This window comes from Pleurodeles waltl, chromosome 3_1 (genome assembly GCF_031143425.1).
Source record: "Pleurodeles waltl isolate 20211129_DDA chromosome 3_1, aPleWal1.hap1.20221129, whole genome shotgun sequence".
NCBI lineage: Eukaryota > Metazoa > Chordata > Amphibia > Caudata > Salamandridae > Pleurodeles > Pleurodeles waltl.
In genome coordinates, this window is record NC_090440.1 from 830,524,448 (window position 1) to 830,538,368 (window position 13,921).

Genomic DNA, 13,921 nt, shown 5'->3' on the forward strand with positions numbered 1-13,921 from the left:
GGAATTACAACTGTGTAATGTAGAAATTAACGTAAATATTCTGGCTGAAAACGTGCAACCTTGCCCATTGTATTAAGAGCGTTTACTACCTTTCAGTGAAGCTCTGACAGGCATGATTGTGACACTAGTGAAGTCCTGCTCAGCTCTCCTGGTAAGTTGATCCATAGCCAGGCACAACAGTACTGCTCTGAATTACCCAGCCATTTTGACTCAACATCATTGACAAAAGGGTAAGCTCCACCAGCTTAGTTATATGCTACACCCACACCATTTGGTACATGGTGCGTGAGATGTTGCTCCACCTCCCTGAGGAGTTTCAAAATACTTTTGTTGCGATGGTCCACTGTGGACAAGGTGCAACAAAGTCCATCTTGCGGGCTTGGCTGGACTCTACAGACAAAGCAGTGCTAAAGGTGTAATTATTCATTGCCACTCTTAAATGCACAGTTCAGATTTCTCCAGGGACTTACTGGCATCCTTGAGACATCCTCTTTTATGTTTTCAGACTGTTTAGAGGCAAGGTGGTTCAGTTCTTGAGTGATTCAGATTTAGCTTTGCTTTGGCTCAATCCTTGGGCTTGCTAGCTTCAGCTTTCCAGCTCCAGAAACAATGCCGGAAGTTCAGGGGTTAATTTTGTGTCTGGCTTATTGCGAGCTGCAGGTGTTTCAGACCATCCAGCAGCCTGCCCAGCCCTTTTGGGGCTCTGAGAGGGACATAGTTGTGGCATTGGATGGTCTCAACTACCCTTCCCTTGCCTTCACCACCGGACTGCTCTGATTCCCTCTTACAGAGTGACTTGCAGACTATAAGGGACAGGGTACACTTTTACCTGTCCAGGTGGTGGGTAATTCCCTCTGACCAACTGGTTCTGCAAGTTGTCCATTAAGGTTATTCCCTTTGCTTTTTTGTCATGTTTCTGGGTGGTATTCGTAGAATTGCATAACAGGCACATGGAAGTATGTACCCTGCAAGGCTCACTTCAACTCCCTCCCTCCCCATGTCCTCACATAGGTGATGGTGGGTGTGACCCATCTTCTCAAGGTGGGAGTGCACGGCTTTCCACACCTTTACTTCTGGCTTTCGAAGACAGGGTCATCACAATTTGTTATGGGACCCACTGCACGCCATCATCTCACTTCTCTCCTCCTTTGGGTTCTCCACCAACAAGCCAAAATCCCACCACTGACTGGAGAAGAAGATTATTTTCATTGAGGCAGTTCTTGACATGGCGATGTTCCAATCCTTGGTGCCCCAGGAATGAGTCCTAGACATTCAGGATGTGATTCTGATTTTCCAGCCCTTAGACTTTTTAGTATCCTTGGCTCATGTAGACTGTTCAGTTGAACATCCTCTTTCAGTAAGCCTAGTACTGGGGGTGACTTACAGACAACATCCATGTGTCAGGACAGGGGCTCTTAACCTCCAAAGGTGGATCAAGGATGCCAACCTGACACATGACAGGCCACGATGCCTACCCCATCCAGAGCTCATGGTGGATGCATTGGCTCAGAGCTGGGAAACTCATCTGGGTAAGGTCGAGATCAGAGGCCTCTAGTTTGTTTTTGGAGCAGAGACCCCACATCAAGTTTTCTGGAATTGTTTGCGATCAAGCTGGTTTCAGGACCTTTCTGCCTTCCATCAATGGCAACACTATGCAATTTCTAACAGTCAGCATGACTACCATGTGGTACTGTATCAGGCAGGGTGGTATGAGGCACACAGGTGCTGTACCAGGAGCTGCTGAAACTATGGCACTGACTGGTTCTTTAATGGTTTTAATTGACTTTCAAGCATCTGCATGATAACTGAGGCCAGAGTAGACAAGCTCAGCAGATGCCCTCTAGCTACGTTCACATGTGCAGGTTTGCAAAGAAAAGCACTTTGCCTGCTCTGTCGTGCGGGATTTTCAGGTATGAAATCCATTCCTCAGGCTCTCCACATTTTGGGAGATACTGCATTGGTATCTACTCAAAAGTTGAAAAATATGTGGTTAGAAGGATCCATTAGAAGAAGTGGTTATTTTCCGTGGATAATGCTCTTTCTCGTTGGTAATGTCTCTTATAGCAGATTCCTTAGTGCCCATCCGCATACCTGTGTACGGAGGGAACCTTTGGGTTTTAATAAGGTTTAATAAGGTACACTGGCATGGCATCAATCTGTTATTGATACTCCGCATCTAAGTCCATGGAGTTTTCTATGGTGAATTTAGGTTAATCCACATGCGGTGTGCAGTCATTTCCTGGAGCAGGTGAGGTCATGAGGGAGTCTGATGGTGCCACCTATCGGCAGACTAGAGTAATTGCTGGAATAGTTTCTGGATCTAATCTAGCACCTACGGGAATTCAAAAAGTACGGACTCTGCATTTAGATACAGTATCCACTAAAAAGTGTGTTACCCAAGGCAAGTAACTTGGAGCCTGATTTATAATGTGGTGGGCAGCTCGCTCTTGGCTAGGGTAATGGAGGTGCCACTGGATAAATGTAGATATGTCTGCTGGCCGAGCAGACATTTCAACCATTGGTAGTCAATACATTGTATGTTTGCTGCACCACTCCGTCAGCATGATGGAGCCATACGGCAAACTTATACTGGTTTTTAATTTTTTATTTTTAAAAAGGAAAACCCAAAGCAGGATTTTCTATTTGAAAATAAAAAACACAATGCCCCTTTCACCATGGGAGGAAACTCCCACGCTGAGGAGGGCATTGAGCAATTTTCAGTGCCCCTTGCTGTCAGGATTTTCCTGGCAGTGACGGGCACTGAAAACTGCTGTACGTCAGCCCATTTAAATTAGGTGGGAGGACATCCTGCCAAACCTCCAATGGCTCTTATTTCGTCGGAGTGTCGAGGGGTTTAAACACAGCGGAGACAGAGTAGTCTCCACGTTGGTCAAACTATGGTCCTTCTGAATCTAAATTAGATGGAAGGACCATAATGTTGGTAAAGAGGGAAGCATGGTGACAGGGTTCCCTTGCTTCCAGTGTATAAATCAGGCCCTTAGAGTTCACAGCCCAGTCTTACTGAGGAACTCCTCTAGGTCGCTTCTTAGTGCAGGAATTAATGTTCTTTCGTGTTGAGTTTTATGAAAATACATCTGAATACAGTAATATCTGAGTGGCAACCGGCTCTGGACAACTTGTTGTCAAAACAGGTGTTGCAGTTATGCTCACCAAGAACAAGTAATTAATTTTGGAGGCTTTTGGAGAACTTCCAATTCACTGTGTGATAAAGATGTATAGATGGCTCGCGGGACAGAGAATCTCTTTCCACACCTCTTAGAAACTAGATGCAACTTATTAAAAAAATATCCAGTTCACATAAAAAAGCCCTGAGAACATCCCACTGGGAAAAGAATAACTTGCTAATTGTTGTCACTAACAGCCTATCAAATATTCAAGTGTCACAAAAGTTGTAGTATAGTGGGCTTCTTAAGAGAACAGTAGGGCAGGCCCGAATAGACAGAATAGATATGTTTAATTAGCAGGTCCATTACTGGAGCAGTATATCATAAGAACTCCATGGCAGTCGCGGCTTGCTGCGCTTGAAGGGGTGGGGTGATGCACGGGGAGAAACAACAGGGAAAAATACAAATTCATAAAAAAATAAAAATTGCTGCTGCTCCTCCATCACCTCAGCAGACACAGGCCTCCAGCCTGCCCTGTGGCCAATCCTGATGCTGCTCGGAGCAGCGTTAGGATTGGCTGGGAGCGCCCAGCCAAGGCACTCCCAGGCAGACTGGGAGTCTGTGCCTGCTCTCTCCAGCCCAGCAGCAAGTGCCGGGCTAGACGGAGCACACTGTGCATGTGTGTTCGGCCGGCCAGAGATGGGCGGCCAAACACACATGTGCAGTGGGGGGAGTGCACAGTCCACTCCCTTCATCCCCATCATCCCACATATCCCTGGCCCTCTCACAATAAAAGGATAATAAACAGTTTATTATCCTTTCGTTGTAAAAGGTTTGCAGCTTCTGCTTCTCGTGGGGGTGGAGGGGGGCAACGCTGCTCCATAGTAATTCTCTGCTTGTAAATGTGGGCTAGTGATACGTTTTACTTTGTGTTAAGGTCATCGATGTTTAATTTGGCAAAAAACAAAGAACGTGAGTGTGAGCTTCAGTTTAAACTCGATTGCATGTTAGACCATAGTTGACAAAAATATCATGTCCTAAATATTGTTTACAAATGTAGCATCTTTTTGGTTACAGACTTTCTATTATTAACTACAATGATGCGATTTGTTTATGCATGGTATTTAGGACATTTTTTTACTCAGACAATCTTCAATCCATAGTAATCTGGTACCGATCCAGTAAGCACACTTAAGGCCACACAGTAATATCGGAGTAGCATTTCGTTTCATTATATCGCTCATTAAGGGAATGCTTACCTTGAATGACCGTGTGAAAGGATGGTGAACAGGAGAATGCTGTTTATCAGATGCACAGTGGCCTGTGCTGTCACACCCGGACGAAGATGGAAGTCAACTTTTGAGGCATGAAAATGTTTTTTGTTGTATTTGCATAATGTATTGCTTTACCGATAATCTCCAAAAATCCCACCCTTTGATTTAATGAATTTATTATAATTAGATTTGTTTTTTTTGTTTTTCTGAGATTTTTGTGTTACTTTGATCATCAGTGAGAAGTTCACAGTAGCATTTTCCATATTAATTATAGTGGCAACTGGAGCCTAGCTTAATAATATCTTAAATTAAACAAAATGCTGTATGCTTAGGACAATGTAAGTAGTGTTCTTTGTATTTTGTGCAGTGGTGCCTCCCAGAATTTCAGAAATCAGCAGTGATCCACTCTACCCTGAGCTTGGAAAACCAGTGACGTTATCCTGTGGAATAGAAGAGTTCTTTCCGGAGAAATGCACGGTTATGTGGCAAATCGGAGATTCCGTCCGTCATTCAGAATGTGAAATAAACGAAGGAAATCCTGTAATTAACCCCGACACTGGCCTATTTAATAGCAAGACATCAATCACTTTCAAGGCCAGAAGAGAAGACCACGACAAGCTAATATCTGTCAGTGTGCTTCATTATGCAACCATGGTCATGCCAGAAAGAAAGCAGCATCACTTCCTTCTGAAAGGTAAAGTCGTAAACCATTGCCGTGTATGTCACATGTTTTCGTGCATTTCATATTAACAGTACTTTTACTACAGAGTATAAACAGACTTGTCTGTAGTATGAAATTGAGTTAAGCCAACCAGATGCTTATTTTAAATTGTCATTGTGTTGTCTCCGTTGCATGGCTCTGGTCCCCTCCTGGTTTTATTGGTGCAGTAATCGCAGCAATCTGCTTTATTGGCATTAATACATACATGTATACAGAGGAAAACAGAAATTGTAGTGGAAAAAGCATTACCTCCTCATCGTCCTTCCTTGTTCCCAGCTACATTTCTTTCGGATATTGGCCTTGACTCTCTTAAAGCTTCTACCATGGCCATTGCTGTTTCTGTTTCTGCTCACCGTCATCTCCATCTCTGGGTTTGGAAGGTTGATTCCTCCCAGAATAATTGTTTATTGTGCTTGCCCTTTGGTGGTTCTAAGCTCTTTGGGGATGAACTGGAAGAGGGCCTCAGGCAATCCTTCAAGTGCCAAAAATATGTTCAGCCTTTCCGTCTGAAACCTAAAGTTTGGAATGGTGGTAGGAGGCGGGGGATCATTTTTGGAAGCACCAGCCAGATTCCCTGCCTCTCTGATCCCGGTTCCAGCATAGGGGTCCTGCTTCGGGGATTGCCTCTCGTCAGCCTCGTGGTAGAGGTGGTCAGAAGCTTCCTTCCTGACTGGGCTGGCCCCTCAGGTTCTCCTGTTGTGGGGTGCCTGGCTCAGTTCTTTCATGTTTGGACTCCCTCCATCACAGATGCCTAGGCTCTTCAGGTAGTTTCCAAGGGTGTTTGTCTCGCGTTTCTCCAGAATTCTCAGATCCTCACTTCCTTCAAACAGCTTGGCCTCAGGATCCAGTGAGGAGCTCAACTCTCGCCAACGGTATCTCATCCCTGGTCCTGAAAGGTGCCATTCAGCCGGTTCCTCCTCGGTAGAGGAGATTCAGATGCTATTCCCGTGTCTTCATGGTCAGGAAGGTCAACGGGCATTTTCATGATCATCGACCAGAGGTTTCTGAACCACTTTGTCCCGACATTGCATTTCTAGATGGCCACTTTGCATCAGGTGATTCCATTGGACTCTCCAGGGGACTTTATGACCAAGATCAATCTTCAGGATGCCTATCTACATGTTCCGATGGCCCCCGCCTCTCAGATGTATCTGAGGTTTACAGTGGGCTTCCAACATTGGCACTTCCAGGTGCTCCCCTTTGGTCTCAAGTCCTCCCCCCGGATTTTCACTAAGGTTCTAGCCCCGGTGGTGGGTCTCCTGCATTCCAGGGGTGTTCTGATCCACCCATTTCTCGACGACCTTCTGATCCATGCACCCTCTCTGAGCCAGTCTCTGGCGGACACATCCTCCGCTGTCTCCCTGTTGGGGGATTTCAGTTTCCTGGTGCATCCCTCCAAGTCTCACCTGACTCCCTCTCAGCGTCTGGAGTATATTGGTGGCTTTTTCGATACGGAGACGGGGATGGTGTCCCTTCCTACCTCCAGGTGTTCACAACTTTGTCAGTTTCTTCTGTGCCTCCTACAGGTTCAGTCCGCTTCTGCAAGGAAGTGGCTGCGTCTTCAAGGTCTGATGGAGGTTGGGTTTGTTTCCTGAGTTTTCTCCCCCTTCCTTACCATTGTCTTGTTTGTCCCTGTTGTTGGCTGTTTTGGTGCTACCTCGTTTTTTCTTCTTTTATTTCAGGCGGCAACTTTAGCTGTCGTCCCATGGGCTCACCTTCATTTGGGCCCGTGGTTCACCATATCCTTTTTCATTGGACTCCGGCCGGCGGGAGACTCACATTCCTGTTTCACCTCCTATTCGTCAGGATCTCCTCTGGTGGTTGTGTCCTCCATCCCTAGACTGTGGTTTTCCTCTTGGGACTCTGACTCTTCTGGTCCTCACGACCGATGCCAGCAGTCTGGGCTGGGTAGTGGTCTTGGGGGACCTCACTACTCAGGGCCTCTGGTCTGTGGTGGAGGCTTCGATGTCCTCCAATTGGAGGGAGCTTCAAGGGGTCTGGTATGCCCTCCAGTTCCTTGCTGCTCCTCTTCGGGGTCCCTTGGTGGTGGTCAGGGTGGACAACCGTGTGGCTATGTCATACATCAATTGCCGGTTCGGCACCAGGTCCCTCTCCCTCACTCTCCTTGCTCGCCACATCGTATCCTGGGCGGAGTCCAATCTCCTTGGGTTACGGGCGATTCACATTCGGGGTGTGCTGAATCGTCAGGTGGGTCTCCTGAGTCGGGTGTTCCCGACCTCCCTGGAGTTCATCCTGGCTCCTTCGTTGTTTTCCCAGGTTTGCAGTCGGTGGGGTGTCCCTGCAGTGAATCTCTTTGTTACTCCCTTGAATGCCAGGCTTCCCCTCTACTTCACCAGGTTCCTCTCTCCGGGTGCTTTGGGGACCGATGCCCTGTCCAGTCTGTGGCCTCTGGGTCTTCTCTATGCCTTTCCCCGTTTTCCCTGATCCAGTAGTTCCTATCTCGCCTGCTCCGGGAAGTGGAGGATGTGGTTATGCTTCTCCCCCTTTGGTCGCGGAGACCTTGGTTTCCCGTTCTCTGTCTCCTGGCGGTGACCCCTTCCCCTCTATTCGTCCCTCTTCTTCCTCTGCGGACTCTGACACATTTGCGTCTTACGGTCTCGAGGTTGAGGGGGAGGGCCTTATGAAGCAGGGGCTCTTTTTCCAGGTTTCTCGACAGGGTTCCAGTAATAAGGCTTACGCGCATCGTTGGGGTTCTTTTGATGCTTGGTGCAGAACTCGCTCTTTGTCTCCTGTTTCTGCCCCTTCCTCTTCGATTTTTAGGTTTCTTCAGGAGGGTTTTGATAGAGGTCACTCTGTGGCTCCTCTGAAACTGCAGTGGTGCTCTATCAAAACTTTTCGAGCTCCATGGGATGATTTGTCCTCATTTTCTAGCGTGGCCTCTAGATTGTTCCAGGATTTCAGTCTTCTTTGTCCTTCCCTTCGGAACCCTTTTCCCTCCTGGCTCCTGTGAGAAAGTAGCCTCTTTCTAGCACAATTACCCCCACTTTTGGCCTGTTTGTGAGTGTATGACAGTGTGTTTTTACTGTGTCACTGGGATCCTGCTAGCCAGAACCCCAGTGCTCACAGAAAAAAACCTATATGTCAGTGTGTTTTGCCTGTCTCACTGGGATCCTGCTAGCCAGGACCCCAGTGCTCAGTTTGTGGCCTATTGTGTGTGTGTGTATAGTGCTTAACTGTGTCACTGAGGCTCTGCTAATCAGAACCTCAGTGCTTATGCTCTCTCTGCTTTTAAATTTGCCACTATAGACTAGTGACTTCATTTCCCAATTTAATTTGGCACACTGGACCCCCCCTTATAAGTCCCTAGTATATGGTACCTAGGTACCCAGGGAATTGGGGTTCCAGGAGATCCGTATGGGCTGCAGCATTTCTGTTGCCATGCATAAGGATCTCAGACCCTTTCACAGGCCTGCCATTGCAGCCTGTGTGAAATAGTGCACATACTATTTCACAGCTATTTTCACTGCACTTAAGTAACTTATAAGTCACCTATATGTCTAACATTCATTTAATGAAGTCTAGGTGCTAAGCTACTAAGTGTGAGGGCACCCTTGTACTAGCAAAGGTGTCCCCACATAGTTCAGGGCCAATTCCCGGGACTTTGTGAGTGCGGGGAAACCATTACACGCATGCACTACATATAGGCCAATACCTATATGTAGCTTCATAATGGTAACTCCGAATATGGCCATGTAAGGTGTCTCAGATCATGGAATTGTCCCCCCATTCCAAATCTGGTATTGGGGAGCCAATTCCATGCATCCTTGGGGCTCCACCATGGATCCCCAGTACTGCCAAACCATCTCTTTAAGGCTTGCAATGCAGCTACAGCTGCTGCAACCTCACAGACAGGGTTCTGCCCTCCTGGGGTCTGAGCAGCTCAGCCCCAGGAAGGCAGAACAAAGCATTTCCTTTAGGAGCAGGGTGTTACACCCTCTCCCTTTGGACATAGGTGGTACAGGCTGGGGAGGGGTAGCCTCCCCCAGCCTCTGGAAATGCTTTGAAGAGCACAGATGGTGCCCTCCTTGCATAAGCCAGTTTACACCGGTTCAGGGACCCCAAAGTCCCTGCTCTGGCGCGAAACTGGACAAAGGAAAGGGGAGTGACCACTCCCCTGTCTATCACCACCCCAGGGGTGGTGCCCAGAGCTCCTCCAGTGTGTCCCAGACTTCAGCCATCTTGTTTCCCAAGGTGTGAGGACACTCTTGAAGGCCTCTGATTAGCCAGTGCCAGCAGGTGATGACAGAGACTCCTACTGATAGCCCACACCTGATAAGGTAGCCAACCCCCCTCTTAGGGCTATTTAGGGTCTCTCCTGTGGGTTCTCTTCAGATTCTACTTGCAAGCTTCCAGCAGGAATCCTCTGCAACTACTGCTTCATCCTCTGACCTCGGATCAACCGTAGACTGCTCCAGGAACCACTGTAACAGCAACAGAGTATCCAGAAGGGCTACTTTTCCTCCGCAACTTCAGCTCCAGCCAGCAACTGCAACAGTTTTCATGGTGTGCACGCTCTGGGGACTCCCTGTCTTCACCCTGCACCAGAAGGACTGAAGAAACCTCCAGTGGAGTGACGGAGTCAATCCACTGCTCAAGCAGGCACCTTCTAAGTCGACAACTGGTTCCCTCAGACTCCTCTCCTGGCGATGAACATGCTCCTTGGAACACAGAGGGTGTACCCCTTCGACACAGATTGTCCTGAGGTCCTGCTGTCCCAATTTGGAGGATGAAAGACCTTGCCTTTCCCGAGAACGACAGTACCCCTGTGCACCGCGTCTTCTTCACATCCTGAGGCCTCTGTGCACCATTTGCAAAATTCATTCGCGCACAGCCTGGCCCAGGTCCCCAGCACTCTATCCTGCGATGCTCAACTCGCGGAGTTGACCTCCGGCGGCATTGGACCCTTCTTTGTAGTGCAGCACTAACTGCATTTTGCACCTCCTTTGTTCCTATGTCCTGGGACTCCCGTGGGTGCTGTCTGATCTTCTGAGGGCTCTCTGAAGTGCTGAGATCCCCCTATTCCTCCTCACACAGAGTTGAGGCCCCCAGGTCCCTCCTGGGTCCAGACAGCGTCACTTTGACGCAAAGCACGACTTTGCTGGAACCAAGGTTTGTTGGACGAATCCAGTGCCAAAACTTGCCTGCATCCAACTTCTCTTCGTGGGACATCCAGTGCATCATGCAGAGACCCGCTGACATCTTCCCTGGGTGCATTTCTGCAGTCTTCGTCCAACCGGGGACTCTTCTTTTGTACCCTCTTCTGGGTTGGCAGGGGCTCCTGTCCTTCCTGGAGCTTCTTCTGACTTCTGGACTTGGTCTCCTCTCTTTGCAGGTCTTCAGGTCCATGAATCCACAATTTGTTGTTTGCAGTCTTGCTTGGTTCTTGCAATAACTCTAATCACGACTTGTAGTGTGTCCTAAGGAAACTTGCACTACTTTACTCCTGCTTTTCTGGGCTCTGGGGTGGGGTATTTTACTTACCGTTGCTGTATTCTTACTCTCCCCGCGATTCTCTACACACTACACTAGTCTAGGGGAGAATTCGTGATTCACATTCCACTTTCTTAGTATATGGTTTGTGTTGCCCCTAGACCTATTTCTCCCATTGCATTCAATAGCATTTCCTATTGTTTGCACTATCCTATGTCTAATTACTTACCTTATTTTGGTGTCTAGTGTATATATTGTGTATAATACTTACCTCCAGAAGGACTATTGTATTTACTTGTGTATAAGTACTGTGTAACTATAAGTGGTATTGCAGGAGCTTTGTATGTCTCCTAGTTCAGCATAAGCTGCTCTGCTATAGCTACCTCTATCAGCCTAAGCTGCTAGAACACTACTACATTTCACTAATAAGGGATAACTGGACCTTGTGTAAGGTGTAAGTACCCAAGGTACCCACTACAAATCAGGCCAGCCTCCTACAGGACCTTCCTGTGGTGCTTTCACATCTGAAATCCCCTCTGTATGAACCATTGGAATCTGTTTCCCTTAAATTCTTGACTTTGAAGTGTTTTTTTCTGATGGCCATTACTACTGTCAGGCTTTTGGGGGAGCTTAATAACTTGGTTCCTACTCATTTTTGAGAACCGGGTCATCCTTTCCTTGGATCCTAAGTTCCTCCCTAAGGTGAACTCTTGTTTTCATTGAGACCAGGATATTGTTCTCCCTGTCCTCCCTCATGCGGCTTTGAACTCTGACCCTTCCTTGTCCCTTTTGGATGTTGTCCGTGCATTGACGATCTATCTCTCCAGGTCTTCTGAGTTTCGTCTCTCTGACCACCTTTTGTCAGTTTTGGGAGTGTACGGAAGGGCGGCCGTCCTTCTTCTTCCACCCTGTCACGTTGGATTAAGTCTGTTATCTTTTCCACTTACTAAGCCTGGGCAGAGAGGTTCCTGGTGGAGTGAAGGCTCATTCCTCTCACGGGATGGCTGCTTCCTGGGTTGAGTGGTCTGATGTTTCATTCCAGAATATTTGCAATGCTGCCACCTGGTCTTCTCTTTCCACTTTCATTACCTATTACAGATTGCACGTTGCTCAGGGTTCTGATTTGTCTTTTGGCTTGGAGGTTTTGGTCGCAGCTGCTTCCTCCTCCTGAGTTGGCTCCTTGTGGTTGGACTCTTCGGGTTTCCTGCATGTAACCCATGATGTTCCTCTGCTTTTTTTGTATGCATCCTTAAACATTGCACTGCACTGGTTGTGTTTTATTTTGCTTCTTTCGTGTGGCTGCTGAAAGTGGTCTTCCTTGAGCATTCCTCCTTGCGTTCGGAAGGGGACCAGGAAGGACAATGAGGAGATAATGCTCAGATTACTAACCAATAATCTTCCTTCCTCCGATTCTTCCATCCTCGTCCCCTTCCATATGTTCCTCCCTCCCTGTTCATTCATCAGCCGTTCTGGTGGTGCTTGGTGATATACAGGTATTTCCAGGGGAGGGGAGGGGCTACATACACAGGTCGATCTTCCCTTTCATAGAAAGGGAAGAAGTAGCTTCCAAAAGGTGATTTGAGGAGTGAAGAAGGCACTTCACTTCATGTGTTCGGAAGGGAACGAGGAAGGAAGGATCGGAGTAATAAAGATTACCAGTAAGTAACCCGAGCATTCCACAGTATTGTCACCTGTAATTCAATAATAAGAAAATCCATAATTACAGTGTGCTGTGAAACAGCCATATTTGGACTTGTAAACAGGGAAAATAAGATACAGGTGTGCTTGTGTTAACGAGCACGAGGAGCTTCGCCCTACCACCCTGGGGGGAGAAAGAAGTATGAGAAAGACCACGAGGAGCCAGCAATAAATTGTGCTTGCTGCTCGATGTCAAAGCTGTCTCAATCCGTATGTTTGTCTGGGGGAAGGGTGATGGCCCTTTGGCTGGGTGACAAAAACCCCGCCCTGGAGGCATAAGGCAGAGCAGTGACGACACACTGGTGGGCACAGTGGTTGTTACTGCGAGGAACAGATTTTCATTTTGGGTGTCATTCACATGGTACAGGGTGGGGTTGGAAGATCCCCATTACTCTAAATAGCCAGGGGCGGTGCAGTTTGGGCACAATGTAGGAGTGGGTTTGTCAGTGACTTGTGCCTCCTTCACTTCCTCCCAGCAACTCCTACGGATTATTTTTGGATAGGTGGGTTGGGGCATGGGGAGGAGTCCATCAGCTTCCTTCAAAGTTGAGTTAGATGTGGGTTCATGTTGTGTGCCAGTGCAGCCCAGTCACCAGGCCTCAAGGAGATTAAGTTTGCGAGTCTAATGTGTGCAGTTTTCTTGCATCCCATAATTTGGAATTCGGGTGCATTTCTTTTATGTAGGTGTGATGTTTCTCAGTTTAGTTTTATGTACTTATATGTATCCCAAAGAAGGGTGTCTTGAGTGCTTACAGGGATCATTCATGCACAGATCCCCAGCACATGAGGCACCCCTGACACTTCATTTATGGCTCTCAAAGGACTTAGGCCCTCATTATGACATTGGCGGTAAAAGCCGCTTACCAGCGTGCAGAAGACTGCCACCATACCGCCGCGGCCGTGGAATTCCACCACAGCTATTATGACCCACAGTTCGGAATCCGCCAAAACTCGACACCCACACAAGTCCGCCACACCAAAGGTCAGTGATAAACTGGCAATAACAAAACCTCCACCGTCACGCTAACAGAAATACGGCCACACTATCGCGACCCACGAATCCACGCAGCGGTCTTTCAACCGCGGTATTCCATTGGCGGTACACACCGCAGCGCTCAAAATACACACACATATACAAAACACAGCTACATTGGACAATTCGAAATACACACACCTGATACACATACACACACCACTCCCACACACTCAATACAATATAAAACACACACCCACATCACCCCCAAACCCTTACGACCACAAATCACGAACGAAAGCCAGAGAGAGACACCACCATCAACAACACTAGCATCCACAGGCACACAACACCATCACCCACATAACTTCCACGCACCTCACACAACACCCCACTACATATCAGCACATTTATCACCCCACACATCACCTACACCACCCCATGGCATGGCAAAGACACCCCAGGTTCTCGGAGGAGGAGCTCAGGGTCATGGTGGAGGAAATCGTCCGGGTAGAACCACAGCTATTCAGATCACAGGTGCAGCACACCTCCATTGCAAGGAAGATGGAGCTATGGTGAAGAATAGTGCACAGGGTCAACGCAGTGGGACAACACCCAAGAAATCGGGAGGACATCAAGAAGAGGTGGAACGACCTACGGGGGAAGGTGCGTTCCGTGG

At 47.8% G+C, this 13,921-nt stretch overlaps 1 protein-coding gene across 3 annotated transcripts in view; it reads left to right on the top strand.

Annotated features, from left to right (window-relative positions):
• LOC138284668 (uncharacterized) overlaps positions 1-13,921 on the top strand; it is a 353,800-nt gene that overhangs the window by 172,152 nt on the left and 167,727 nt on the right. For all 3 annotated transcript variants that reach the window (XM_069223733.1, XM_069223735.1, XM_069223736.1), the window contains one exon: positions 4,767-5,093. In XM_069223733.1, the coding sequence (XP_069079834.1) occupies positions 4,767-5,093 (327 nt within the window). The remainder of the gene's footprint in view (positions 1-4,766; positions 5,094-13,921) is intronic.